Here is a 26,958-nt window from a genome sequence, read left to right on the forward strand (position 1 = left end):
GTTTGTGACACCCGGAGGTCTCAGACTCTATCCTCCCGCGTCGCTCTCAACGCCCGGTGTCTGGGGGCGCTCTAGCAAAGAGCGACCTTCTGCCTCGACCGTGAGCCTCTATGGTCGTGGGGGGTGCGGTGCTGGCCTATCGCGTGCGGAGGAGCGGGGCGGGCTGGGCTGGGCTGGGTTGGCGCCTGCGCAGTGGGACGGCGGTGTCCAGGCGCACGCCGGAGCCGGAGCGGGAGCAGCGCGAGAGTCGAGGCCGCCAGCGCAGAGCGGGACGTCCCGGCACGAGCCAGGTAGCGCCCGCGCCGGGCACACGGGTGGGCACACGGGTGGGCACACGGCCTGCCCGCGGCCGCGCCGGCCCGGGCGGAATGGGAGGCGGGACCGGCGTGGCGGCTGCGAGCTCTGCAGGCCGCGGGCCGCGCTCCCCGGGCGGCCCGGCCTGGCTCTCGGCCTCGCTGTGCTTGGAGACGCGCCCTGCCCGGCCCGGCCCGGCCCGGCCGCCCTGGGGCCCACTCCCCTCCTCCGGCGCCGGAGCGGTCGCTGGTCAGAAGTTGCTCCGTTTCCGCACAGACTTGTGCGGCCGCGGCGGCTTAAACCTTTGCTGAGTCGTTTCTGGCGGCTTGGAAAGGCGATTTCCAGCTTTGGCGCTGTGTTGGTCCTTCCGCAGAAGGCCGGAATAAACAGCTTGTGTCTGTAGAGAGTGGGGTAAAATGCTGTGTGTGTAGAGCAGCGCTTGTCCGCTCTTGCTTGTTGTGGTTGGGGCTTGTTGCTTTGAATATGTGTTTATTGTGTCTCTCGTGAGTAGACACGTAGGATTGAGTTGAGCTGCTTTAAGAGGATTAGAAAAATGAACCGTAAAGTTTTCATTTTTAGTCTTGGAGTTCTTTGTTCAGTTTCCAATTATACGAAGTTGTATGAAACCTTTAGAGGAGTGTCTTTATAATCCTTTACCAGTCTGTATTTCACCTTCCTGAAAGTTAAGAATGGAAATAAGGGTGGACACAGTCTTCTGAATTGTGTGGCCATATGCACGTGGCACTCGGCATTACCATTTTACTCTCTTTAAATTCTCGTCGATCTTGAAAGTATTAGTACTGCTGTAAAAATCAAGAGTAAAACTTCAAAATGGTGAATACAACAAACCTGAAGGAATAATGCATTGCCTTGGCATCTTAGGCTCCTGCTTCTGTAGGAAGCGTTCTGGGTAAAACTTCTAGGCATAAACAAAACGAATTGGACTAACCTGCTTAGCAGTGATGAGTGTGTGGATTTATCATCAGGAAACTGGAGCAGTTTAAGCATTCATTCTTATCACTACATGATTATGAAGCATTAATTTTGTACTCTTTTTATGTATAATGTTTTGGTTTTCAGGTTGGGTTTGTTTTTTTTTTTTCCTTCTGAGCAGTAATACATTGAGAGGTGCTTTTTTCCTTTTTTAGTGCTTCATTAATGTCAGGCTAGTTCTGGCTTCTGTTCTGATTATTGCCTTTGCTTTCTTTGCTGACAGGTGGCCTCTGGAGCAGGTCTTACAGGATTGTTCCAGACATCTTGTGCTGAGTTTAGAAAGTCATCTTCCAGAGTGTAGTGTCTCTTCCTTCTCAGTACTACAGAAGCTTCACTATACCTCTTATTTTCTCAAGCTCTCTCACGCTGTCCTCTTACGTGCATAGAATACTTCTGTGAGCACTGCAGGCTGCTTTTCTTCCAGGTCTTCCTGTTGTTAAAAATCTGATTTAAAACTTTACACAGCCTCATGAATTTAGATGAATGCAGAGTGCACAGTGCCATATTTTCACCACTTCAAGTCTCTTGTCTGCACTGTGCTGTGGATAAGTACTATGACAGCTGAAGTGGATAATAAAGTCTGGGTAGCAAGCTTTTTCTATTGTACTGAAAAAAATTGGCATCTTAGCAAATTGTTGTGGTAATATTAAAATACTAGTTAATTTATCGTTTAGTTTCTATTAAAACCCAAGTATGAATTGTACAAGCCTTATCCTAATGAGCAATTTTTTGTACCAGTGTACCTTGCTTTCCTCAGTGGCCTTTGCTTTTTTTTTTTACCATGTTTGTAGGAGAAGGCAATGATGTACTGTGAAATAAAATCTTTGTTTCTTTCTGGTCAAATTCCAGAATGCCAGGACTAAGCTGTAGATTCTACCAGCATAAATTCCCAGAGGTGGAAGATGTAGTGATGGTCAACGTTCGGTCCATTGCTGAAATGGGAGCCTACGTCAGCCTGCTGGAGTACAACAACATTGAAGGCATGATCCTTCTCAGCGAGCTGTCCAGGAGACGTATTCGTTCCATAAACAAACTCATCCGCATCGGGAGGAATGAATGCGTCGTGGTCATAAGAGTTGACAAAGAGAAAGGTATTTGGGCATATTGTGGGCTGTACAGCGATTGAATTCATAGAAAGAAATTCATGTAAACTAGGGAGCTTTGGTATTCATTGGTTTTGCCGGGGGTTCTTTTTTAAGACACTTGAGCAAAACAGACCATCATCATGCCATCTGATAATTATAATAGTTCTTCCCTTCCTCTGTGTCCTTTGGGAATTTGCTTAATGAAGGTCAGTCACATCAGTAAAGATTTGCTTAAGTGGGTCCTCACCAGCTCAACGTTTGATCAACAAACCGTAGTGAAGTGGCATTTTCTTTTGATATCTGTGTAGATTTTCTGAGTCTTAACTGAAGAGAAGGATCATCTGCTGTAGAGATAAAAATCTAGATGGTGAGCATATAATGCTCACAGTACATCCTGTCCATTGAGAAGTCTTGAACCTTGGCTATAAAATAGATGACATATACGTGTTATTGAATACACATTAATTCTGTAGGTTACAAGTTGAGATTTTACAGGCAACTTTGTCTTTTCCTCTATTCTGAACATGTGAATCTTTTACTCTGAATGTTTATTTTAAATATATTTTCTATTTAGAACATGTCAGATTTTGATAATACTGTTCCATGCAATCTTTAAAATCTATATCCACGTATAAATAAATAATAAAAATAAACACTGAGCACTTCTCATAGAAACCTGACTGTTGGTATGTTTCTCAAGTAACAGGCTTTTCTAGGATACTTCTGAAACTGCAGTTAACTTTGGGATTAAGTAACAAATGACAGGATAAGGAAAAGCAGAGAGGAGAGAAGCAGCAGAAGAAACTTATTTCAGATAGATCTGAAGTAACTTTTCCCAGCATCTCTAATGAAAGATTATTTCCTCTTACAAATTCATTTTGTTTTCTTAATGACAGAGGAACATATCTGGAATTCACATAGTGGTCTTCTATTGAATCTTTTAGGGAACTCATAATTTGTGAGAAATAGGTGGAGGCCTTTTCAAATTTACTAAGAGGTGGTTCAAAAGAACTTTTTTCACAGACAGTTCTCCCAAAAGTGTGTCCAAGCAGTAGAGTCAGAATTTGAGGACGGGCCTGCTTTAGTAGGAAACTGTTCAGAGCTAAACTGATGGAGTGCCATCCTTGAATGAAATTGAGTTGAGCATTACAAAAAATATGTATCAAACTTGCTTCTTTGTATGCTGATAGGTTTTTTGCCAAAACTCTGTATAGCAACATAAAAATTAATGACTGCTGAAACAACATGAAAATTTCTTCTAAGTTTGCATAGAAAACATTAAGGCATTTTAAAGAATGCTCTACAAAACATTTGCTATTGTAAGTATTCACAACTGAAAGAGTAATATACTAATTGGATCATAATTTGATCAAATTCATTACGGTTTGGTTTTGCTACTTTATGTGGCAACAGACAGGGATAGTTTAGGCAAGAGGCAAATCCTGAGCCAGAGTGTTTGTTCTTTGTACATTTATCTTGTGAGAATGTGCAATGCCTGACACTTTCAAAATGGTTTTCCCCAATAGGTTATATTGACTTATCAAAAAGAAGAGTTTCTCCAGAGGAGGCAATTAAATGTGAAGACAAATTCACAAAATCGAAGACAGTAAGTTGCTTTGCTATATTCGGGCACTCTGTATTTCCAGCTTCTTTCCTGAGCGAGCAAAGTACACAGACATAAGATAATATGAAAATAAAGTATTGTTCTCAATTTTTAGGCATATTCTGATTCTTATTTACCCATGCAAATATATATAAATATATATATATATATATATATATATATATAAAATATATATATATATATAAATACTTAAATATATATATATGTATATATATATATATGACCAGTTCATTTGTCCATGGGTGCTCTGCTAAGCTGCTTCTTTATTGATGAATAGATCAAGTAAGATGTCAGTTGAAAATTTCTGATGTAAAGGTGTATATTGAAATGACCAGACATCCAAAAGCAAGTGCTGGTTTAGCACATTGTGAACAACTTTTATTGAAAAGGCAGACACGTAGTTTAAGGCATTGACTCCTGCCTTTACTAATGTGTGGTCTTACGCTTCCAAGTAGTAGGCTTACCATTAAATATTACTTTTAATTCTAATTTTTTGTCTGGTTTTGGCATTTGATTGGTGGGTTTTTTTTAACATTTCGTTTGTGTTCCAGGTTTACAGCATCCTTCGCCATGTTGCTGAAGTCTTGGAGTACACTAAGGATGAGCAGCTTGAGAGTCTATTCCAGAGAACTGCCTGGGTATTTGATGACAAGTACAAGAGACCAGGATATGGTGCTTATGACGCATTCAAACATGCAGTCTCGTAAGGACATCTTTTCTACTTCTAGGGGTTTATTTCGTAGTTGCAGAGAAGTATTTCCTGGAGTAGATCCGGCATAATATTGGTTTGGGCATTTGTTTTATTTTGTTTTCAGAGTCAATATGTAGACTGTACTGGTCGAATAAACCTAGTAGATTTTAACGTTAGTCTTCCAGTTGCTTATTGTAGGTTTCTCTGTCTTATTGATTTCTGCAAGTTCCCAATGCTCTTGAGAAAAAGGCTCAGAGTTGACTTGTTTTTATCCATCCTTGAGTCTCCTTCTCTGTGTGTATCAGGTTTGTAAAAGCAGTAATTGAATTTGGTGTAGAGAACTACTGAAGCATTGGTGAATTTGTTTGACATATAAAAGAAACATGATTACGAACACTGGAGAGATTTCTGTTGCTACAGATGAGCCTGTGACATTTCTAACAGAAGAAGCGGCACTGATCTTGTTTTGTCTGTCAGAATTTGCCTGTTCTCAGTCCCAAGCACGTGTTATCAAAAATATCCAGCTCTGTGTCTGAAGATATTTCTGCTCACAGCTGACTGTCACTCTTCCACTGCACAGGCAGAGTTTTTCTTTTTTAAATGCAACAAGCTGGCTTGTTATGTCTCTATACTTAAATAATGGGAATGGGATAATGAACTTAGAAATTGAATTATGAACAGAAAAATACAGAAATTGTGATGCTAAGGGAATATGCATTGAGATAGATTGGTCTTTTTAATGATATTTGATATTTTAATTTGCTTCCAGAATTAACCTATTTGGTTTCCCTCTAAATATTCTATAATGAAATCAATCCAGAAATCGATTTCTGAATAAATATTTCCCATATAACTTTTTTTATAGCAGATAAACCTATGAGCAATGAACTTGTGTTGAACACTAGATGGCAGTAATAAAATTTTAGAAATTGTGTTGATTTAAGCAATGGCACTTCATAGCATTTTCATTAGCTTAAAACCATCTCTGTGATTTTGGGGAAGAGACAACGTGAATCCTCATTTAGACTGGATGTGTTCTGTTTCATGGAATAACAATTACCTTCTAATGGTAGCAAATTTACTGGTTATGGGGAAATCTGAACACGTTGCTGAAGAAGGAATTCCAGATCATTCTGTAACTGATAAATACTTAGTTAAAAACCTGTATAGTAGAAGAACAAAAATGTGTAGTTACACTGGCTGTTTAAGCTTCTCTTGAACTCAGAAAAATTCCTGAACACACATGCCATTTTTTGCTCATCTGCCGTTCAGGTTGGAGCACGAACTTCTGAAGCTCTCTGTTCTCAAAACATGTTTCCATCAGTAATGCCTTAAGACTTCTGACAATGGACTGCAATTTTTATCTATTTCTGCTGTGCTCTTACGTAAAGCTATAGTGGTTGAGCAGAAAAATGTAGATATTACTGCCTTCCTATGCTTGTTTAAGTGAGGAGTTTTTTGGTTATGGTCTTTGTTTCAGTTATATTTTGGATGAAATTAAACTAGTGATAAAGAGAATTGACGCCGCTTCCTCAAACAAGAGCTGCTAATTTATATGGATAAACAGCAAAGGAGTTTGCCTCTGTGACCCCCAGACTTTAAACTCTTAGCTTATGATCTAAAAAACTTTATTCTTTCTTTAGCCAGTAATGTAGGCAGCAGATAAGTATCTGTCTGTGATCTAGTCACTGTTAAAAAGGAGTGCAGAATAACAAGGAATGAGTATAGGTTACTTGGCAGAATGACAAAAATCTCGTGTCTGAACAAAACGCTAAAGTAACTCAAAAACCTCCGATTCATCATGGATTCTCTTTCATGCAATATGGGTTTGTTTTCACATTGGAGGGAAACATAAATACCAAGCAGCTAGATATTTTTCTTGCTCTGTGTTTCATGTACAAATGGACCTGGGCAGAAGTCATTACATTTCTTAAATAAAAAATAATAATTCAGATCTTTCCTTCCAGCAACAGATTGAGTAAACTGCTTTTCTGCTTTGTTGTTACATCCTTCCAATTCAAAATATTTTAGAAATAGATGTGTTTATTTTCTTACATTGTTTCAATAGCTTCTTGAGAAATTTCCCTGTTTTTATTGCCTGCTAGATCTTTATGCTTGTGCATAATAATATTGAAATAGTACCGGAAGTTAATGTTATTTTACATTCCATTCCAGTATAACTTATGTAACGTTGCTTTGTTTGGCTCAGAGACCCTACGATCCTGGATAGCCTAGATCTGACAGAGGAAGAGAGGCGGGTGTTGATTGACAATATTAACAGACGTCTGACCCCACAAGCAGTCAAAATCCGAGCTGGTGAGTTATTTCTAGGTGTTCATTGAACACGTCTTGACACTTCAGTCAAGTTAGCCTATCTTGTTGCAAACTATAAGCTCAGTTAAAACTAGTGTTGGTGGTGCTGATATTTGAGTGGAACTGTTCTTCCAGAGTTAGACATCTTAATCAAAGGTTGCTTGCAGAATGCCTACATGGATTCTCTAAGTCCGAGGTGGTTTGGCTTTTGTATTTCCCCCCAAACTGCAGATTCCTTGGGACACAAACTACTTGTTCTGATATGTAATGCATATCAGAATTACCATATTGCACTGGTACACAATTAAACTAAATATTTTAAAATTATACTTGCATCCACAATATTCCTTTTCATTATTCAAACTGTTAAATTCTTTGGTTCCGTAACAGAGTGATTGATCTCCGTCAGTGTGACTGGGTCATGTGTCTTAGCCACTTGTCCATGAACATGTAAAAATAGTTCTGACTTTCCTCTGGGTGTACCTCTGACCGATTGGTTGCAAGCTATTCAGCAGGAACATATTAGCTGAAGCTTAGCACATCTCTACTGTATTCATACAGTGCATGAGACGGTTTGTCTCATATTGGCTCAGTGCAAGCAGAAAAAGCACATGCCTGCACATCCTAAGGCGGCATACTTTAAAGCTGTAAATGTGGTTGTACAGCTAACTGAACAGCCTAAAAGCATGCTTGCCATTAAACAGATAGTCAATGTAGCAGAGTCACATTTTTTTAACCAGACTGAGAAATTGTCTCTGCTCTGCAAGGGTATATTGAAGAGCATTAGCATTTGTTGATTACTGTGGAGATAAGCCATGTCCACATGACAGTGGAGTCAAGGAGAGAGTGCAAAAACTAAGGTAATGAAAAATTCCTTTACCTAGTACTTTATATCACTATGTGTTAGCATAGACTTCAAAAATGTAAGTGGGTTTTTGTTGCCATAAAGAATGAAGTTGCTAACGTAAATAGCACTTCATTAGTTTTGAAAATAAAATTACTTGACAAGCAAATTCTCTAACTCCTTCATCGTGGCTATTTTGTTGGTATAGTCTAAGTTGTTTTTAATTTGGTCTTCAAAGCAAGCGTAGCAATTCTCCATTGGCTTGTAATCTCATCCTGAGGCTGACTGGGATGCTCTTCTGTAAATCTGTTTGTGACAGCTGAGAATTAACAGGTTGTTGTTAGTCATCTGGAAGTGAAACTAACTTCTCTGTGTAGCTTAGTCTTGCACCATTGCTATGTAGGTAAAGAAATCTTTATCTTTAGACTAATCAGGGTATTACAGATATAACTAGCTTTAGTCTGTGCCTTGATTTCCAAACATCTACAAAAAGCTATAGCTATATGTTAATATAACTTAATAAAATAAAAATAACTCTAGTGTTCTTCAAGTGCTGCCTCTGTAATTGCTGACAGAATTCCACAAATTTGTGAATGTGCTTTCCTTCAGGTTTCATTTTTCCTGATAGATCTTTAATTTTCTCTGATATTTATTGCTTTTATGTTTTCATTTCTCCATGTGAAATACGTAATTATTCCCGATGAGTTTACAAGTCAAGAAAGCGAAATACCTTCCTCAGCTACTGAGACTCTCATTGTGGATAAACATCAGATGCTAAAAAGCTTTACTAAAGCTTAGGTTAACAAGATTTGAAGATTCTACAGCTCTTGGTAACTGAAGTTTTATTATTTGTATTCCTCTGTCCTAGATATTGAGGTTGCCTGTTATGGTTATGAAGGCATAGATGCAGTAAAAGAAGCTTTGAGAGCTGGCTTGAACTGTTCCACGGAGAACATGCCCATTAAAGTAAGTGTCTGTCTTAATAGTGAAGTCAAAAGCAAAGTTCCTGATGCTCTCAGGTACCAGGAGCACAGCAGCTGCAGTTGTCACAGTCAAGTAGCTGAAGCTGGGCAGCCGTGTACCTGATTTCTGATTCTTCTCTAGCAGGTCTGTAGCACGCTTCCTTTCAGCCACGTGCTGACAGTTGTTCCTGGGACTATGCTGTAGCTTCCCAGGTTCAAAAGCTGTATTTATTCTGTTCAATTTATTGAAGTCTAGTATTGGCACACTACATACCTACTGCTCCTTTATGTAGCCGTGGGTAGGGAGCAACAAATTTTATTTTCAGATGTAATATTATGTAAGAATGATTGATTGATCCATGTATGTTTGAGTGGTGGTAGAATGGCTACTGTACCCAGGCCTAGTTTTCTTCTCCAACAGTTTTAGGATATTGAGTGCATTACTGAATAAGTGTTTTCAAAAAAACTTGGAAATACTTCCTTCTTAGAACGTGGTTTCTTGTAACAAAAGTTTACTTTTCCAGTCATCTTACAAAAAAAAAATTTACATATATATATATACACACACATACAAAAGACATGGTCTCTAAATTGTTTGAAAAATTATGTGGTAGGCTGTTTTACTGATCAGCAAAGTAGATACTCTCTGCTTAACTCTGTTTGTCTAAATAAACATACTGTGTAGAAGTAACTGATGCTGATTTTGGAAATCAGGTAGGCCATGCACTTTCTTGTCTGCTATTTCTGTCCTAGTTGTTTATACTTCTAGAAAGGGGTTCTCTAATGGAAAAATGTTTCTTCTGTGAATTGTACATTCAGAACAGCGTTGTTCACTTTGCTTTTGAGATTTTTCTTTGTTTTTGTTACTGAGTTGGCTTTTTTTTCCCCTCCCTCACTTATCTCTACAATGTGTATTAGATTAATCTGATAGCCCCTCCTCGTTATGTGATGACTACTACAACACTGGAGAGAACCGAAGGACTGTCTGTTCTAAATCAAGCCATGACTGTAATTAAAGAAAAAATTGAAGAGAAGAGAGGAGTCTTTAATGTGCAGATGGAGGTAAGAACACATGACATTCTAAAAGGGCATTTTCTTTTTCGCTTGCCAGATTTTTAAAGTAGAGAGAAGTCAGTAGTCCTAGGAGAAATTTCAGCAAAAACATATTAAGAAACTAAAAAAACTAAACCTCTGTGTTCATAAACAAATGGCCAAAAATTCTAATTTTCCTGGGTTTTGTGTGACTTCAGGATGTACTTAATCTCTTGCTCTTTATGTAGAATCAGAGCCTGCAAATATATGTGGTCTTTCTTAATGACAGTTCACCATGTGTTGTTTTTTTCCAGCCTAAGGTGGTTACTGACACAGATGAGACTGAGCTTGCAAGGCAGTTGGAAAGACTGGAGAGGGAAAATGCCGAAGTGGATGGGGATGATGATGCTGAGGAAATGGAAGCCAAAACCGAAGACTAAATATTCTGGGGTATTTAGAAGAGACAGACCACATGAATAATTAGAGACCCCATTGCAAACACTCTGGACTAAATGTTTCCAGTATTGAAAACATCAAATGCAAATACTTAAAGTGTTTTACTCTTTTAAAAAAGACCAATATGTGAAAGGCTCTTATAGATAATATTTGATGCAGCAGTTTTCACAAATTCAGTCCTTCAGGGAGAAGCTGCCTAGTCAAATTCAAGGCTCAGATCTGGCCAAAGGGAGGTTGCAGCCCCATGTTTAACATTGTCATACATAACAATTCTGAATTGGGGATTACAGCTCAGTGCTGTTAATGAGCTTTCCTGAGAGCACCGAAACCAAGCAAGCTGGACAGTTCTATACAAAATGTATTTGAGCAATTATTCAATAAATTTCTGGGCTACGTAACTCTAAGATTTTTTTTTTTTCTCCTTTATTGCATAGCCTAGAGTTGTATGAATATAACACCTGGAAGAATACGATCAGTGGGTGACTCCCCTTTAACACTGAAAGGGCTTTCTTTTGTTTGCTTTAAATCAAGCTGCCAATGTGGAACAAAATGTTTTTGTTGCAAGTTTGTTGATGCAGACTTGTTTAAAATAAATTTCCTTTGTTTTTTATCTGCATTTAGGGACAGAGAACTTGAAAGCTTCGGACATACCTTGTTACCATTCCAATAAACATAGCTAATGAATGAAAAATCACATATAGTTGCCTTTTGCTCCTTTAGGTGAATATAGCGGGAGCTTTAATTAACTTACTGGTACTTCAACATAGGCAATGCTGTCCTCCGAGCTCACTGCTGCATGACCTTCAATTCTGTGTACCCTAAATCTGGTTTACATTGGATTGAGCTGTTCACTATAGAAACAACCTGTTTATCGTCTCTGAAGAAGGGAAACAAGATGTGCTTTCCATGTTGAAGTGTAAAAGAAATAAATATGTCCGGTTTTCCTTGTCTGCAGGAATTGGAAGGGAGAGTTGTTTTGTCTAAGTAACCTTTCCAGATTGCTCGATTTTTAAACATTTATATATTTTTTACTGTCATGTCCCATATGGCACATCTCCTTTTTTCATAATATTTTTGTGCTGCCAGAGGAAAAATTCATAAATGAAGCTTTGAGCCTTAACTAGGAATTCTTAATATCGCCACAGTACGAACAATGTAATAGCCACTCGGTGTTGCCACAAGGCAGTCACAACGGGCATATGTATTTCAATCCATGCTTGCTTGTTAGAGAAGTTTCACATATACCCAACCAAAGAAAGTTAAGTAACTTCTGGTGTTTGCAGAATGTTGGGAAGTAGCTGAATGTGTCATCACAAAATGAAGAAACAAATCTTTGGGGTTATTTTCTCAAATCGTCTTCTCAGAAGTTTCATAAGATCACATTGATCATGGCTTGGAGGCGTAACGTTAGTATCCTGTTTGAACAGCTCCTCCAACTTTGCCCATTCACTAAAGTAGTCATTTGTCTTCCATTAAACACAACACATGCATACCCAGACAAAAGAACAGTGTTTAAAAGCTAAAAAGTTGCCATGTGATCTGTATGCCAAAATAATGCTATAAAGCAAAGCACTGAAAAGTGAGCCACCTGCTATGAGGGGGTTACAATTACCATCATCTCCAAGAGCTGTTTTGGTCTGTTAGTAGGTGAGCGTCATTTCTGCCAGCAACTTGGGTGAAAGTTTGCTAAACTTGTTCAAGTAGCTACAGGAACTTTTCTAGTTAGAGCCTCAGTTTGTTGGTGTATACAACCCTCTGTCAGTTTTGAGTGCCTGAAAAAAATGACTGAGATGGTGAGGACAGTAACAAAGCAGCTGAAGATAAATGCATTTCAGTCACTTGTTACCCTGGCACCTAAAATCAGGCTCTCTTGTTGCCTGAGTGGATTTGAACTAAGAAGCTTAAATAAAAGGTTCAAGGCAATTTAGTGGGTATGTGTTGTGTAGCTGGAAGGAGCAGGTCTAAGAGGGCTGCTCCGGTGTGTGTAAGGGAGCACCGCATCTGCAAAGCCAGCGCTGGGCCTCAGCTGTGCTGCATCAGTTGCTGTGACTTAACAGATCTTCAGAAGTTGTTGAGGTGATACCGTCTGTCTCAGCTGGTCTCTTCTGTATGTGTGGAACTGCATTTGCTTGCCAAGTGCTTAAAATAAGGGCCGCAGGTTTTGTGTGTGTGTCTTTGTCCAGTTGCCAAAGCAAGGAAGCATGTTCTGGCTGTTCATTAGTTAGTGACTGTGCTGTTTACTCGGTTGTAATTGCAAGGTCAAAATCTCCACTTGCACTCATGCAGTGAACTGAAGAGAAAGGAACAGGTATACCTGTGGACAGGGCCTGATGGGTTAATTGTAAGGATCTCAGCTTGACTTTCATATCCTGAATTAATTTTATAAGATTGGCAGCGTGGAAGCAGGATTCATTCATACAAAAAACCTCAGAGGTGCTGGCTCAGGTCAGGCACACACAGTCCTGTGACACACAGCCCAGTGTCCTCTTTCTTATGAGCGGAAATCGTGGCTGCTACAGAAGGGGTGTCCTCCTCTCTTGGGGCTGTTGTGGTTTGTTTTTTAAGTACAGTGACGATTGCTTGCTGTTTTCTGTCTGATTCTGGCCCTCGGTGTTTTTTAAGATGCAGTGGAACTGGCGTGTTGTTGTTGTTCTTCATAGCGGAATCCGCGCTTTGATGTTTAATTTCCGGTAGTTTTTTGTTCCAGATTACAGGCAATTAAACATTGATTCCCAAACACTGCCACCTTTCTACATAAAAATGCTCTTATGTCGATACTTTTAAACACTTGTCATCTTTCACTTTTATCTAGAAATATTTAATCATTTTTTATTTTGATGTGGTTTGTTTTTGTCTCCTTTCATCCCTAATCCACCAAAGGAGCTAAATATTTAACGGTGTCCTACACTAGAGGGCAAAGTTGTATCATCTTAAGAAGAGGCTGCTTTGGAAAAGCCAGATGTATGTGACACTGTCCCCATGACGGTACATGATGGGTATTGCAGAACATGCAACAGAGGTTGTCCAGGTGCTCTTAATCAGCTGTCTGTGGCTTTGTGAGGGACTGACCTGGAGGTGTCAGCAACATGTGTCCTGTCGGCCAGCTGAAACAGCACAGTCTGCACTCAGAGCCAGCTGCTCCTGCCCTTCCCTTCAACCCTGAGTAGCATCTCAGGTGCTGATGCCTACAGCTGCAGCTCCGGGCAGCCAAATGCAAATTCTAAGGCATATAAAGTACTTGTGGGACCCTTTGAATGGAAAAAAATGTCAAGCACTCAACTGTGCTTTTTTCTTAAAATACTCCACTGACGTGTGGAAGGCACTCTAAGAAGGATCTGAGGAAACACACAGTCCTCCCTTCAGTGAGCTTCAAGCCCCACAGACTTGATGCAGAGTTCCCGAGGTTTTTATGGATCAAAGCATGTCCTTTTCCACCCGCTGACTTCAGTGCACATGTGTGAGTACAGCAACCCAGGTCTCCTGGCTCATTTTACACTATATGACCGTGAAAGATCTATGTTTACTCAGCCTCAGGGAGCAATGTAGGTAGGGGCAGTTTGTTAGCCTTGAGTAATTACAGAATGCGACAGGGGGAAAGAGGTATGTATGTCATAAATATCCAAAGTATTGAAGAAATACGTTGAAGTATTGAAGGAAATGAAGGCTCTAGATTATAAAAAGTAGTTGATACAAATCCTGTTGTTTAATGACCAGCTACAGCATTTGCTTCACCATTCACTGGCAGTTTAACATAAAATTCTTTGTTGCTAATGGTAATTTTGTCAAGACCCGTCTGCAGGGTTGTGGGTGGTCTGCATGTTGGAGAAAAATAGTTCATTCAGATGAGGGCTGGTTATGGTGCAATTCTGAGATCACTGAGCAAGAGCCCCCTGCAAGCTTCTACCTGCCCTCACTAGCATGAAATTATCTCACCCACCCTGTTATAAATTGCCTGCAGTAACAAGCTGAACAAGGTGAAGTCAAACCTCAAATACCGAACGGTGGAACACTGTGTTCATGGAGCTGGATATATAAAGAGTGCATCTCCGGGAAAGGCACAAAGCAGTCTCTTGTGTACCTACACTCAAGTTTTTTTTCTCAAGTTTAATTCTGATTTACAGAATACTGTGAGCTGACATTTATTTGCCTTTTTCTGCTGAATGAATAATTTTTTTTTCCCAAGATTCTGCTTCTGAGTACAACTTCTATTTATATTTATGTATCAACACAGAGATTCTTTTTTAAACTAAAAGACATACTTTAAGTTAATTTCTCATTTATTTTATGGCCACAATAATATTTTTTAAATTACAAAAATTTCCATTGACATACCACATACCTACAGCAAAAAGTGCTCCTCTAGGTGTTCTGTTAAACTTACTGTGCTTCTTCAGGTGGCCTGAAGAACAAACATAACTGGGATATGACTTCTGCAGCCAGTTGCCTTTCCCAAAGTGGCAACGAGAGTACACCAGGAGCTACACAGGTAATTTCCATATGGGCCGGCTGCTTTTGGAATCTCAGCCAGCATGCTTTCTCTTTCTACAGCTATCGATTTTTATAACTTCAAGGAGTGTTCAGTCACGCATTGTATTTCTTGTGATCTCTGTGGGACTGTTCTCTAGGTTGTCTCCAGTACATTGTCAGGTTTGAATTCTTCAGTGTCTTGCTCTTTCTTGCTAAAAGTTATAAAAGAGAGTATAAAGAAATTATTTGTTTTTTCCTTTCCTTCGGTACAGGAAAGTGTGACCAATAATCTGACTCGGTGTGCAAAGACTGAGAGATACCTGAGTCACTTTGTCTTATTGAACTCCGGACTCTTTTTACAATACAGCAAGTGCTTTTGTTTATTCATTATACTCTACATCGTGTTTCTTATCACAGCCCCTAGCCCTGCCCTTGTATATCACCTTTATTTTGGTACAAGTCAGGGAATGCTCACAGTACAGCAAAGAATATTGCTTCTGAACAGCAGCACTGTCTGAAATACTAAAACTAGTTTATTTCATCAGGACCAGATTTGATAAATATATCAAACATATTTATTTAAGCCAAAGTCTTAAAAAATGTAATAAACATCTAAGCTCATATTCAGACACAAAAAGGCACTCTGTTTCAGAGGAGCTCGGGAGTTACAGGAAGTCGCAGCACGTTGTTCTTTGATCAGACTGCTTCACTGAAAGCCCAAATAGTTTCTTACGTTGGGATTTAGGATATTAAGTTGAGAATCTTGGTTTATACGCCCAGAGGTCACTGAAAGTAGAAGGGGCTTTGAGGTGCTTTGGGGCTACTTCGGTAAAAATTTCTGTCAAAAGAAATTATTTCAAGATTTGTAAAAGTTTCCTTGTAAACATAATATTCTATGTGTTACCTTTAGCATGTTCTGATCTGTGCAAGATGTGTTTATTAGATGAGAAATTTTAAGCAGCAGAGTTGATTAGTCTCAAGTTTTGAGGGATGTGATCTTACAATTCTGCTTCTCCCTCCCATGCAATACCTGATTTGTCATTATGTGGCTGCTTGTATTGGCCAGCTCACTTGGTGGAGGTTTTTTTCTGTTCTGTGAAATTCTTCCGAGATCCTTGTTAGGCTTCCTTTTGTTTTACTTCCCGGAGGGCAGGTAACGTATCAGAGCCAGCTCAATGTTTACCCAATGTCTCATAGGTAGGAAGAGAGGGAGAAAAAAACAGGGAAGGGAGAGTGCGTCACATTGGAGGAGGAGGGCAGCAAAGAAAAATGAGTTTTCTTAAACAAATTGTGTGCAGAAGGACAGGCTGCCAGGGCTTGGGCGCTTCTCGGCAGGGGCTCGACTCTCTTCCCTGCTGGCCGTGATGCAGGAGGCAGCGGGAGTCCTGAAGGAGGGCTTCCTCGTCAAACGGGTAAGTGCTCCGGCTCCCCTTCATGCGGTTCTGCTCAAACGTGGAAGCAGCCCCTGAGCAGGGATGGGATCGAGCCAGGGTCTGTGGCAAGGCAGCCCCTTGGGTGCTAGGTTTGAGGGCCTCCTGCCAGCCCTGGGCACAAGAGCTCCTCCAGATGTATGCAGATGCCTGCCAGGGCAGCTGCATGTGTTCACTACCCTGCCTTCAGTTTCCTCATGGCAGTGTTTACCCAGTGGAAAGTGAATTAGCTATCAGGATTACTCAGGTATCAGAAAGCCAGTATGTCTGCACCTAGGGCATACCTCTGCATAAAAAAAATACCTGGCAAATGGCTACACAGCAGCAGTGGAAGCGGCCATGGGAGGATGGTGACAGGGGAGATGTTTTGACAGTCTGAAGATACTTTGTGCCTTCTTTAGCAGCCCAACTGAGCAGGGTTTCCCATTTCATAGGAGAGGATGGAAAACAGACTATCCTTTTTGAAGGGGATCAGAGCAATGCAAATGTAGAAATATGTTTGAAATAAGTTATTTCTTCCACAGCCCTCAAGCTGCATTATAAGAAAATTTTAGCCAAAATGTGGAGAAAAGAGCTGAAAGATGGTGTCACAGATTTCAGCCTTTCCAACACTTCTCCCTGTAGGACCAAGCGTGTCATAGCTGGGACACAAGAGGGCAACTTAGCAAGGGGCATAAGCTGCTTTTAGTACAAAGACCCTGTCTCAATGACATATTGGTCCTTGACTGAACACCAAAAATGTGATTCAAAGGTTTGTTCAAAGCTTTGCCACGCCTTGGGAAGTGACTTTCTATAGTACGTGGCAGTGCCTCTTGTGCTGACATGAAGGTAATCCTGGGCAGGAGCTCTCCTGGCAGCTGCTGGCCACGTGAAGCTGTTCTTCATGCAGAGAAGGACTGCACAGCCCAAGCTGTTCCTCGTCCTCCCTTCTGCAGCCAGGGCAGAGCAGTCCCAGCTCCTGCTCTCCTCGCTGGGTGTATAAGATGGGAAGCCAAGGCACCAAGCATGAGAGGGGAATAGGTTATCGGCAGCACACTGTGCTGTGAGCGCCCAAAGTCTGTACAGCATCACCGAGATATGCAGCTTGATAGGAAGAAGTCCACAAAGAAGACAACTAAAGGAAACTGAGGGAGAGCAGAACAAAGGATCCAGAGAAAATTATGAAGGGATGAGACCAGATGAAAAAAAACAAAACAGACCTTTCTTAAGAAGATAGCAGAAGCAAGGAGATGATCTAAATGCATTAAAAATGACTGAATTATGTATTTTAATGTATTATGAATATAATATAAATGTGTGGAAGTCAGGTAAAGATAAAGAAAAAAAAAAGGTAAAGCAACCTCTTGAAAAAGAGGACGTTTCCAAGATGGAAAGAAAAGAGCCATAGCAAAGAACATGCTCGCAGGAAAAATAGCCAAGGGACTTTACCACAGGTAAAAGAAATACTAAAGAAGGCAAAGCGGGGGAGAACACACCCAAGTTAGATAAATTGCATTTAGTATAGACTAGAAGACATTAGATCTAAACTGCTCTGGATTTTAAAGACTCATTACCACACCTTTCCTTGGAAACTGCTGGTTTTCCCCTTAACTCATAGAAAATTAATGAGCTTTGATTCCTGCCACAACTGGACCTTGCATGTTCCTTTCGCCGAGCTGCCCCCGCCCTCTCCCAGGTGTCAGAGCTCTCCCCTCCCAACACGTTGCCCGCTGGCTGTAATGCTCCATGGCCCGTCGCAACGCCAGCCAGCTCCCCGCAGCGCAGCCGGGCCCAGCTCCCTCAGACAGGCCCGAGCCCGCCGGGCCAGCGCTGCCTGGGGCTGCTCAGGCTGCAGCCGGGCCAGGCACAGACGGTGGCCGTTCACAGAGGGGCAAGAAGAGGTGTCTGTGTTCTGGTATAACCCAGAAGGCATTCGAGAGCAGCCTGCCTTCGTTCTCTTGCCGTTAAAAAGCATATTCCCTTTACAGGAAATGGTAGCACAGGGAATGCGCAGGACAGAAATAAACAGCTCGTTAGCAGTAAGAGATGATATAAGGAAAAGCCAAGGCACGCAGCAAAGTGCTCTCAAAACCACTTGGCACCTACAGCCACGTCAAAATGACGAAGAACAAAATCATTCAAACACCACCTGGGGTCACTGGAGAGAAGAAGTTTGCCTCCAAGAGGCCCCACATATTTTTGATTTAGCCCTGTTCCCGACTAGTGCTGTCAGCAGGCAGGTGTGCACCTAAGTGACAGCTCTTTGAGATAATTCATGTGAGCTTTTGCAAGAAAAAATTATTGCCAGCAAAGAAGTTGTCCTTGCTGAAGGAAGAGCAAAGCACCTTGCTAATGCTCCGTGATTTTATAATGAGGGAGCTGTGCTATTTTGCTACTCAAAATGTGTATTTCATGGAGAACAGAACTCCTGATGGCTTCTTGTGTTTCTTTTCATACAGTTTCCTATCGGTTTTTGGTATTTGCACCAAAAAAAAGAGTCATTCCTCAATGCTTGTGTTGAAGTCAGCTCTGTGGATTTTTTTTCCTCTCTAGGGACATATTGTTCGTAACTGGAAAGTGAGATGGTTCGTTCTGCTTCAGGATAAACTGCTGTATTACAAAATTGAAGGAGGCAAGAAGGAGCCTTCTCCGAAGGGCAGGATCCTTTTGGATGGCTGCACTATTACTTGTCCATGCCTGGAATATGAGAACAGACCGGTATGACTGGAAAAATGTATCCCTCTTCAATGACACTCACTTTCTAACTTCTTCCTAGTCTTTTCCTCTTCTCCTGACTTCTTTGATTACAGCAACCACATCACTGGGGTGTTTCCAGAATTGGGTCCACCCAAAAGCAAGCTGCTGTTACCAACATAACCAGGACAAGCAATGAACTCCTTCATTGTGTGTTTGCTGTTCCCTGTGCCCAAATCTGGGTGACAGCCATTAACAAAAGAAAAACATCGCCCACACAGTGGGAAGAATGAACGTAAATGCATCAGCCCAACAGTGCATGGAGAGAGGATGTAGACAACTCAATAAAATCTGAGGAGGATGGGAGAAAAGAGAAACTTATCCTCTATGGTAGTTGCCTTAAACTCTGGCTGTATCCATGGATGCTCCTGGGCAGCCAGGTCAGACTCACTTTTCCTTCTCCGGTGGGACATTCCTGCTGTGGAAAGTTTCCAGCAGGAGGGCTCTGGAAGGGAAAGTGCCTCTTGTGCTCCTGCGCTCATGCGTGGGTAGTGGCAATGCAGCCTTCCTCTGTGTGGGGCCAGAAGGGAAATGACTCTGGAAGTTGGTGACTATTTCAGAACTTCTAATGGCAGAAAGAGCCTGGTGAGAGTTTGTAGTTGTTGAGTAAACTAGAGATCTGGGTGTGAAAAGCTCCATAGTCAGCAGCATACTCCTATGTAATCCAGTGTCTGGGTGGTCTGCTCCCTTTTAAGTACCACAAGCTCCATGCATGCAAACTATGCTTGGAACTGAAAACCCCAGGGATCTGAGGCAGGGGCAGGAAGCAAAAAAACCTAGAGTTGTGCCCACCATTCTTCTGGCCAAGAATTGTTCTGTACTACTTAGGTGGGATGCTATATCAGACTCATTTGTGTCACTTGGGCCAGTGTTAAAAGAAGAAAAATGCAAGTGAAGGACAATAACTAAATGATGTTATTGCTTTGCACTTCTTTCTCCACAGCTACTCATCAAACTAAGGACAAAAACCAATACAGACTATTTCCTGGAATGTTGCTCCAGGGAGGAGCGAGACTCTTGGGCTTTGGACATCACTGGAGCTATTCATGCTGGTCACCCAGTACAGGTACAAGAGCTTCACAGAATGAAGAACTCTTTCAAACTGCTAGAGAATATCAGCCTCCAGTAAGTGTAACCGCTTTCTCCATCTGCAATTCCTGCAGTTTGCAAAGCGCACAAGCTGATGGATGGGGAGGGTCAAGGGAAGCTCCTCTCTGCACAGATCCACTCACTGCCTTGTGGCCAGGAGCCTCTAAATTGTCTGCTCTGCCCTAGGTTTGCACATACACTTACAAGGGTACAGGAATTCACTTTTCCTGATGATGTTTTTTTGGGAGTATGTGGGTTCTACACAGCCACCTCGCTGCTGGCTTGAAGACCTTCTTAGTCAGCTGCTAAGGTTCTCACAGGGAAGATGTAATGTCAGGGAAAGACTAAGCGACGACATTGTTTGTGCCAGGTTGATGAGCTTTCAAAGCTGGTAGCTGGAATCCAGACTAGTATTTTTAGGGTGCATCATGTTAAACAAGAGGAAACAGAGAACTGATTAAGAAATAGAAAAATTACATTAATTTTATATTTGTTGATAAGTTAAATGGAGGCTGACTATAGCTCAGTTTGAAGTGCTTTAAATTGAAAGATACTTTGTGAGGCATCTTGTTTAATGCTGCTATTGGGAGAATAAAGTTTTCCTATAACAGTACTTAGGGCAAAACTTCTGGGGGAGTATCTAGGGTGTTTCCCATCTTTATATTGGTAGTAATGAGGACATTCCAGGCACTGAAAGAAGTATGCGGCTACTTTTGCCTATCTTTCTATTCTACTAATGTTGTCCTGTGCTCTCATTTACAGCCACATAGTGGAGAGAATGTGTGACAGCAGTACTGGAATTAAGCTGACCCGCAACTTGGAGCAAGGCAACAGATATAAAGAGACCTTCACAGGTACCCCTACTTCAGACAAAAAGCTTCCTCACATCTGACACGCCACATTGCAGAGACAAGGAAACTACTGTACTGCCTTCTTGATGGTATCAGTTGTGGCCCAGTGGAAAGTACTGGTGCAGCCATGCTCTTTGACACCTTTCTTTCTTGCTCTTTGCATATATGGAAGCACATGGTGGACCTCACACTTTTGGTCAACCTTGCACTTCATTGACAGTCTTTGTGGTGGTGCCAAAATGCTTCATCAAATGGAGACCTGTGTGGCAGAAGACCATCTGTCTCACCTTGGAAGAGCATGTTGCCTTGGTGTGAGAGCTGCCTTTCTCCCTGCAGGTTCTGCCCTGGTGGACTGGCTCATCTCCAACAGCTTTGCTGTGTCACGATTCGAGGCCATCACCTTGGCATCCATGCTGATGGAGGAGAACTTCATCAAGCCCGTGGGAGCCCGCAGCACTGAGGCCACACGCTACAGTGATCTCTCTGAGCAGTTTCTCGATGACTCCACTGCACTGTACATGTTTGTAAGTGATGCAACTGCCAGAAGAGGCACCTCCTCTGCCCCTTGTCACACGCTGGATTTGGGGCAGTGGTAAAGGGGACATGCACAGTGTGCAACCAAAGGCAAAATATGCAGGATATGAAAGCAAACACAGAAGGAGCAGGTCTAGTCTTTCAGCAATACTAACATTTGCACTTTTGCTGGGACAAATGGCTACATGGACATGGAGGGATCTACAAATCACATAATTAGGCATTAAAAGGAGTATTTCCCTCAAATACAGTGCTGTGCCTGCATGTAACAGAGGCCGTGTTGTAGTTACACTGAAACTCCAGGCCACAGTGCATGTGTAGGCTTTACAGCTGTAATTTGTTGCTTGTAAATCTTGGACTTACAAGGTTGAGGAGTAGGGCTATGGAGTAGAATTTACTGGGGAAATATGAACTAAAAACAGCTCAAGGAAAACAAAATGCAGAAATTTGTACTTAAATGTGTGTTTAGATTAAAAAGAAAGGTGGAACCATCTTTTCCCTGTTTGCAGGCTGAGAGCAGTAAGAAAAATATCAGTTCCAAGGAAGAGCTACAATTTAACATCTCTGAATTAAGTGGCACAATTGTGAAGCAAGGATTCTTAGTGAAACAGGTAAATACAGCCTTTGAACCTTCACTGGGAAACAAGAAAAATGACAGCTCGTAGGGCTTCCTAGAGAATAAATGTGATTTATATGAGCGTGGCTGGAGAGTTGTGGCCAGCAGAGCTAACTTGCCTGTCAGTACTACTATCAGAGATGGTGTGGTGTAGAGTATCTAGTTATAAAGAAGTAAGCTACGGAATTTGCTGCTCAGGCAGGACTAATTGGATATTCTGTATATATCCAGTGTATACTGAAAGGTATAAAAGAGTATTAAAAGCAGAAGCCGTCTCCCCCCCAGCTCCACATCCCACCTGAGGTGGTGTATTCACTCCCATGCAGATCCACGCTTCCTCTGGTTTAATCTATCCCATTTGGTTTGTGTGGGCAGCTATGATGTTCTGCTGGCCACAGACACATGTCAAAGCTAAACAGACTGACTTTTGCATGAAGTGGACGTTTACCTGTGGACAGTCACACATGTACACTCTGGTGGTGGTGAGACCTGTTTTCTTCAGGCAGTAAGTGCTTATGGGATCCCACCTCAGTCTGTGAGATTTAGTTTCTGACCCTTGCTATGTCCAAGTCGAGGATCAGTCTCGCTGTTTCAAAGCATAACAGCCACCTGCAGAGGGAACCCTGCCTGCACCACATGGCCACATCTCTGCTCTGGTTTGCAGTGCTGTGCTTCCCTGTCAGCAGTGGAGAGGGCTCCGGCAAAAGAGTGAAGAGCTGCAGAGAACCTGAAATAATCCCCTCAGAGCATGCAAGCATGGGTTTTTAATCCAAGACCTGTATTTAATCTGAAATTAAGAGCAAGAATCAGGGGTACAATCAGTTGCTTCTGTCACTCTGCTGTCTTGGTTCTCAGCGCAACAAAGGCAGAGAGGAGAGAATTATTATTGTATTAAGAAGGATGTTAAGTGGAAAATCCTGGGAGTTACTAAGATGGCAGAAAATATTTTTCTCTGTTGGCTCCAAAACCTCTTTTTTCAGTTCCTGTTTAGGTCTGCCCTACAGCCTGCAGGAAATTGGCCATTTCAGATGGTATTTTCTGGTGGTAACTTGAATTCTTCTGTTCTACAGGGGCATAAGAGGAAAAACTGGAAGGTGAGGAGATTTGTTCTGAGAGCTGATCCCGCTTTTTTGCACTACTATGACCCCACTAAGGTATGTGAGTGTGGATTTAAGACCCCCAGAAATCCTCTTACAACTTTTTAATGAAAATATAGTTATACTCTAAATGTTTCTTTCACCCAAATATCCATCTGGGTTCCTCTGTCCATTTTCTGGGGAATAAGGCCTCTCTGGCCTTACCCTGGGAGGCTGTCCTTTTGGGATTTTCTATCCCTGCATCTTACTGTCTTTTCCTCAGTGAGGTTCCTTTTCCTCAGCCAAGGGGCAGCAGTCTTCTTGGATTATTTGGTTTGGGTTTTTTTGTTTTGGTTTTTGTTTTGGTTTGGTTTTTTGCTGTACCCACACAGTCTGAGACCATGCTCCTGCAGGGATTCTTCTTGGGCTGTGATCTTTATGGGCTGATGTCCCACCACTTTAGGGTCCTACTACTACTACTACTGGGATTTTTTACATTCTTATTCCAGCATTGAATAGGGTCTCCTTGATGACAAGGTATTTATAGGAATTTTAGCTACTTCGTTTTAAACTTGCTCAGGGAACAGTGTAATTTCTTTTCATGGATATAATAATCAATGTGAGCAACCCAGAAGGGCACGTTGATCCACCAGCCCCTCATGCATGGGGTATCACAAAGCCCAACAGGTTGCTGAAAGAACATGTATAGAAATGTTCTGTGTGACGTTTAAAGAAGACATGAGCAACACAATGGTGAAAAGAGCTTATGTAGCTCATTCATTTTTTGTTACCTGTTTCTTTGTGTTGTTTTGGTTTTTTTTTTTTGCACTGCAACTCATCTTTGCAATGCTATGAGCTCAAACTGCAGAACCTAAAGATCAGACCAGAGAGCAAGCCTACTAGTGAAAACAGGCATATTTTTTCCCCCTGTGCAGTCTCAATGAAAAGCAGCAAGCTAAAAACTTGCAGAAATATATATATATTTTTAATACAGCTTGTTGTTGATAATATGATACATAAGTTTGAAATGTGGTTGTTAGCCTACCCTTGTGCTACATCAGAGAAACATCTGAGACTGAAACAATATAGTAACGCATTTTATTACATGTCCTAACTGACTTCTCTTGTGACATGGATGTTTTATATCTGGAAAGACTGACATCACATCTCCACTTTCATAAAAATAGTTGATGTGCTCTGGGAAATTATTCTAATGATGATATTTTCCAGATAAGCCTCATTTCCTTTCTCTTCCCAGGAAGAAAGCAGGCCAGTAGGTGGATTTTCTCTCCGTGGCTGTCTTGTCTCAGCTCTGGAGGACAACGGTGTCCCAGCAGGTAAGCACAAGCCTCCTAACTTTCACACATACATACTTATGCCATAGCAACACAGTCTTTGGGTGTGTGTTTTTGCGTATGGCTGTCTGCATGCACAAGCTGGCTGGCCTTTCCTCTCCCCTTACAAGTAAGGGAAGAGACACATCATAAAAAATCCCCATATTGCTGGGTTGTCCACACCAGAGGGGATTTCTTAAGTGTTATTTCCACTTATCTTGGGTGTTCCCCTTTTTATGGGCTTTCCTCAGTCAGATGACCGCTGAGACAGTCCTAAGACACTGATTAATATTCCAGAGTTAAAAAACAAAGAGGAAACACCTTCTTTTTTGATGTCTTTTAACTCAAAGTCTTGAGATATCTCCTGATGTCATCCCTTTTTGGTGTGTCCTCTTTACTTACGCTATTACCTTTTCCTTTTTGATCTCCTAGAACCCAAGTGTAGGGGAAACACAAAGCCAGCAATACAAAAAACAGTTCTGCTAGTGAATGTGCCAAGTTTAGGCATGTGTCTAGAACCTCAGCCTCACAGATAAGTGTTTCTGCTGTTAAAGCAATTTGTTTTATGACATCAACCACAATGTGTGAATGTCTAATAGGGAGCATCTTTCTAAAGATGAAAGACGAAAAAGATATGGTCGGGGGGGTGGGGCACAGTGAGCAACAGAGCTCCTTGCTAACAGGAACTCAAAGATGGGCAGGAGCAAATCTAATCTACTGCACAAACTGGTAGGGAGTTCATACCTTCATTGCATAACTCAAGCAAGATTTGTCATCTAAACAGCGGCTATTTTATATATGATACATAGTACACAGTAGTTCATACACTCTATGTGAGGGGTGTCTGTACTATGTCTATATTTTGCAGAAGGGAAATCAAAGACACAAGAGCTTTAAATGTCTTATCCATAATGAAACTGAAAGGTCTGATGTCCTAATTCACTAAATGAAAATTCTTCCCTATGAAGCTTCATATTGCCACAAAGCATTTCTCTGTGCACCTTCCTGATCTGTCATTTTTTTTTTTCTCTGCAGGAGTGAAGGGCAACGTGCAAGGCAACCTCTTCAAAATCATCACCAAAAACGACATTCATTATTATATCCAGGCCAGCTCCAAGGCAGAGCGAGCACAGTGGATTGAGGCAATCAAACCACTGACATGAGCAAGCTGGACTACATGACAAATGACAAGTCACACTTCTGACCAAGTTTCTTGATCTTATTGTCTGAGAGTGCTGTTTTTCCCTTAGATAGTCTATTTTTGTTATTCATATCACCATAGCACCTAGCAATTCCTGGCAGACCAGCATCGGAGGCAGGTAGATCCAGAATAATTCCCCACCAAGAACTTACCATCTAACCAAGAGTCAGAAGACAACAGGTGGATACAGACAAACGGGGCTTTACAAAGAAACAATGAGATATATTCCAAGATGGAAGAAAATAATTATTTTGTAAAAGTATTCAGTCTATATCTGGCAGATCCAGGTTGTGCTTTATCCTAAAGCAGAAATGTCTTGCTCCTTTCCCCTTTTTATAAAGGGGCTCGTAAACTTCATTAGTTAAGACTGACTGAATCAAAGATGTGAAAGGTCCTGGTGTCTGAGGCTGCCTTTCTTGGTATTCCACAAGAGTCTTGTGCCAGGCCACAATCCAGCTGCCAGGATAACCACTGCTGCGAAACAAACCAGGGGTCTGTCTGTCCATCCATCTGCTCTACCCTTTGGTTCTCTGTTAGGCTGGAAAAGACCAAAGGATCCTCCTCGCCAGTATATAGAATATTCTTGTGCTTGTAATGGCTCATAGCAGTACAGGATGCCGAGTATCACATCAGACCAGTGGCAGTTATTCCAGACAATTGCTGGCACTGAATGCATTGGAAGAAATCACTCAGCCATCAAAGCAAGACTTTTCCTCCTGATTATCACTGTAAGTCCATTTATGTGGAGCACCATTGGGACCGAGAAGTTCTGACTATTGCTTTTTATATTTTAAGCCATTAAATTTTCTGTTATTTGTTTAGTAAACTTGACTTTGATATTGTTAAAAAAAAAAAAAAGTTTAGTGCATTTGAATCTCCTGTTCTCTTTAGACATTATTTTTCCTAGAGGGCAGTTTGAGTATATGAAAATAATGGTTTCACACACTGTACATTTAGATTTATGTAGAAACTGAGACATTCTACACAACATCAGAGGGTAGAATGGAATGTATGAGATGATTAAAACACCCAAGCAGTCTGCTGATATACTGTTTTCATAAAATTCCTCATGTTATCTGAGTACCTGTACCTGACAGCTGGACTCTGCAGAGCCTCCAAAATCCCCATGAAAAGAGCATACTGTATATCTTCCCTGAAGTCACAGAGTAATTTAATAGCCACAGAACCACCTCTTTCCAGATCTTTTTTCTTCTCCAAGTTATGTGCTACAAAGAAAGTCTCTTTTCCATTCATCCTGTGTTATAACCAACCAATCAAAACAGAGCCAAAGGCAGCGGCTATGATACATGCTTATAAATGTATTAGAATAGCT

The 26,958-nt window shown here is 41.3% G+C and overlaps 2 protein-coding genes across 3 annotated transcripts; both read left to right on the plus strand.

The window, feature by feature from the left end:
• The first annotated feature begins 132 nt into the window (after nt 1-132).
• On the plus strand, nt 133-10,988 carry EIF2S1 (eukaryotic translation initiation factor 2 subunit alpha). Its single transcript, XM_065064365.1, has 8 exons — nt 133-290; nt 2,137-2,378; nt 3,899-3,978; nt 4,548-4,699; nt 6,897-7,003; nt 8,713-8,810; nt 9,725-9,868; nt 10,153-10,988. Exons 2-8 carry the CDS (start codon nt 2,138-2,140, stop codon nt 10,276-10,278), a joined length of 948 nt encoding a protein of 315 aa, XP_064920437.1. The 5' UTR covers nt 133-290; nt 2,137; the 3' UTR covers nt 10,279-10,988.
• A 4,910-nt stretch (nt 10,989-15,898) lies between these two features.
• PLEK2 (pleckstrin 2) lies at nt 15,899-26,451 on the plus strand. 2 transcript variants are annotated; one of them, XM_005502281.3, is made up of 9 exons: nt 15,899-16,173; nt 18,724-18,888; nt 19,868-20,049; nt 20,776-20,867; nt 21,201-21,388; nt 21,908-22,009; nt 23,085-23,168; nt 24,349-24,427; nt 25,460-26,451. In XM_005502281.3, the coding sequence occupies exons 1-9, from the start codon at nt 16,126-16,128 to the stop codon at nt 25,585-25,587; spliced, it is 1,068 nt and encodes a 355-aa protein (XP_005502338.1). In that variant the 5' UTR covers nt 15,899-16,125; the 3' UTR covers nt 25,588-26,451. The 2 variants fall into 2 exon arrangements, with proteins under 2 accessions (XP_005502338.1, XP_064920427.1); XM_065064355.1 differs by lacking the exon at nt 18,724-18,888 and having other exon boundaries at nt 15,906-16,173.
• The last annotated feature ends 507 nt before the right edge of the window (nt 26,452-26,958 follow it).

The sequence above is a fragment of the Columba livia genome, chromosome 5, assembly GCF_036013475.1.
Source record: "Columba livia isolate bColLiv1 breed racing homer chromosome 5, bColLiv1.pat.W.v2, whole genome shotgun sequence".
Classification (NCBI taxonomy): Eukaryota; Metazoa; Chordata; class Aves; order Columbiformes; family Columbidae; genus Columba; species Columba livia.

Bases quoted from the DNA above. Each gene is read 5' to 3' on its own strand.
- EIF2S1 (XM_065064365.1), top strand. From the start codon at position 2,138: ATGCCAGGACTAAGCTGTAGATTCTACCAGCATAAATTCCCAGAGGTG. The intron at 7,004-8,712 runs GTGAGTTATTTC...CCTCTGTCCTAG, and splicing joins AGCAGTCAAAATCCGAGCTG to ATATTGAGGTTGCCTGTTAT. The intron at 8,811-9,724 runs GTAAGTGTCTGT...AATGTGTATTAG, and splicing joins CGGAGAACATGCCCATTAAA to ATTAATCTGATAGCCCCTCC.
- PLEK2 (XM_005502281.3), top strand. From the start codon at position 16,126: ATGCAGGAGGCAGCGGGAGTCCTGAAGGAGGGCTTCCTCGTCAAACGG. The intron at 22,010-23,084 runs GTAAATACAGCC...TCTGTTCTACAG, and splicing joins AAGGATTCTTAGTGAAACAG to GGGCATAAGAGGAAAAACTG. The intron at 23,169-24,348 runs GTATGTGAGTGT...TTCTCTTCCCAG, and splicing joins ACTACTATGACCCCACTAAG to GAAGAAAGCAGGCCAGTAGG.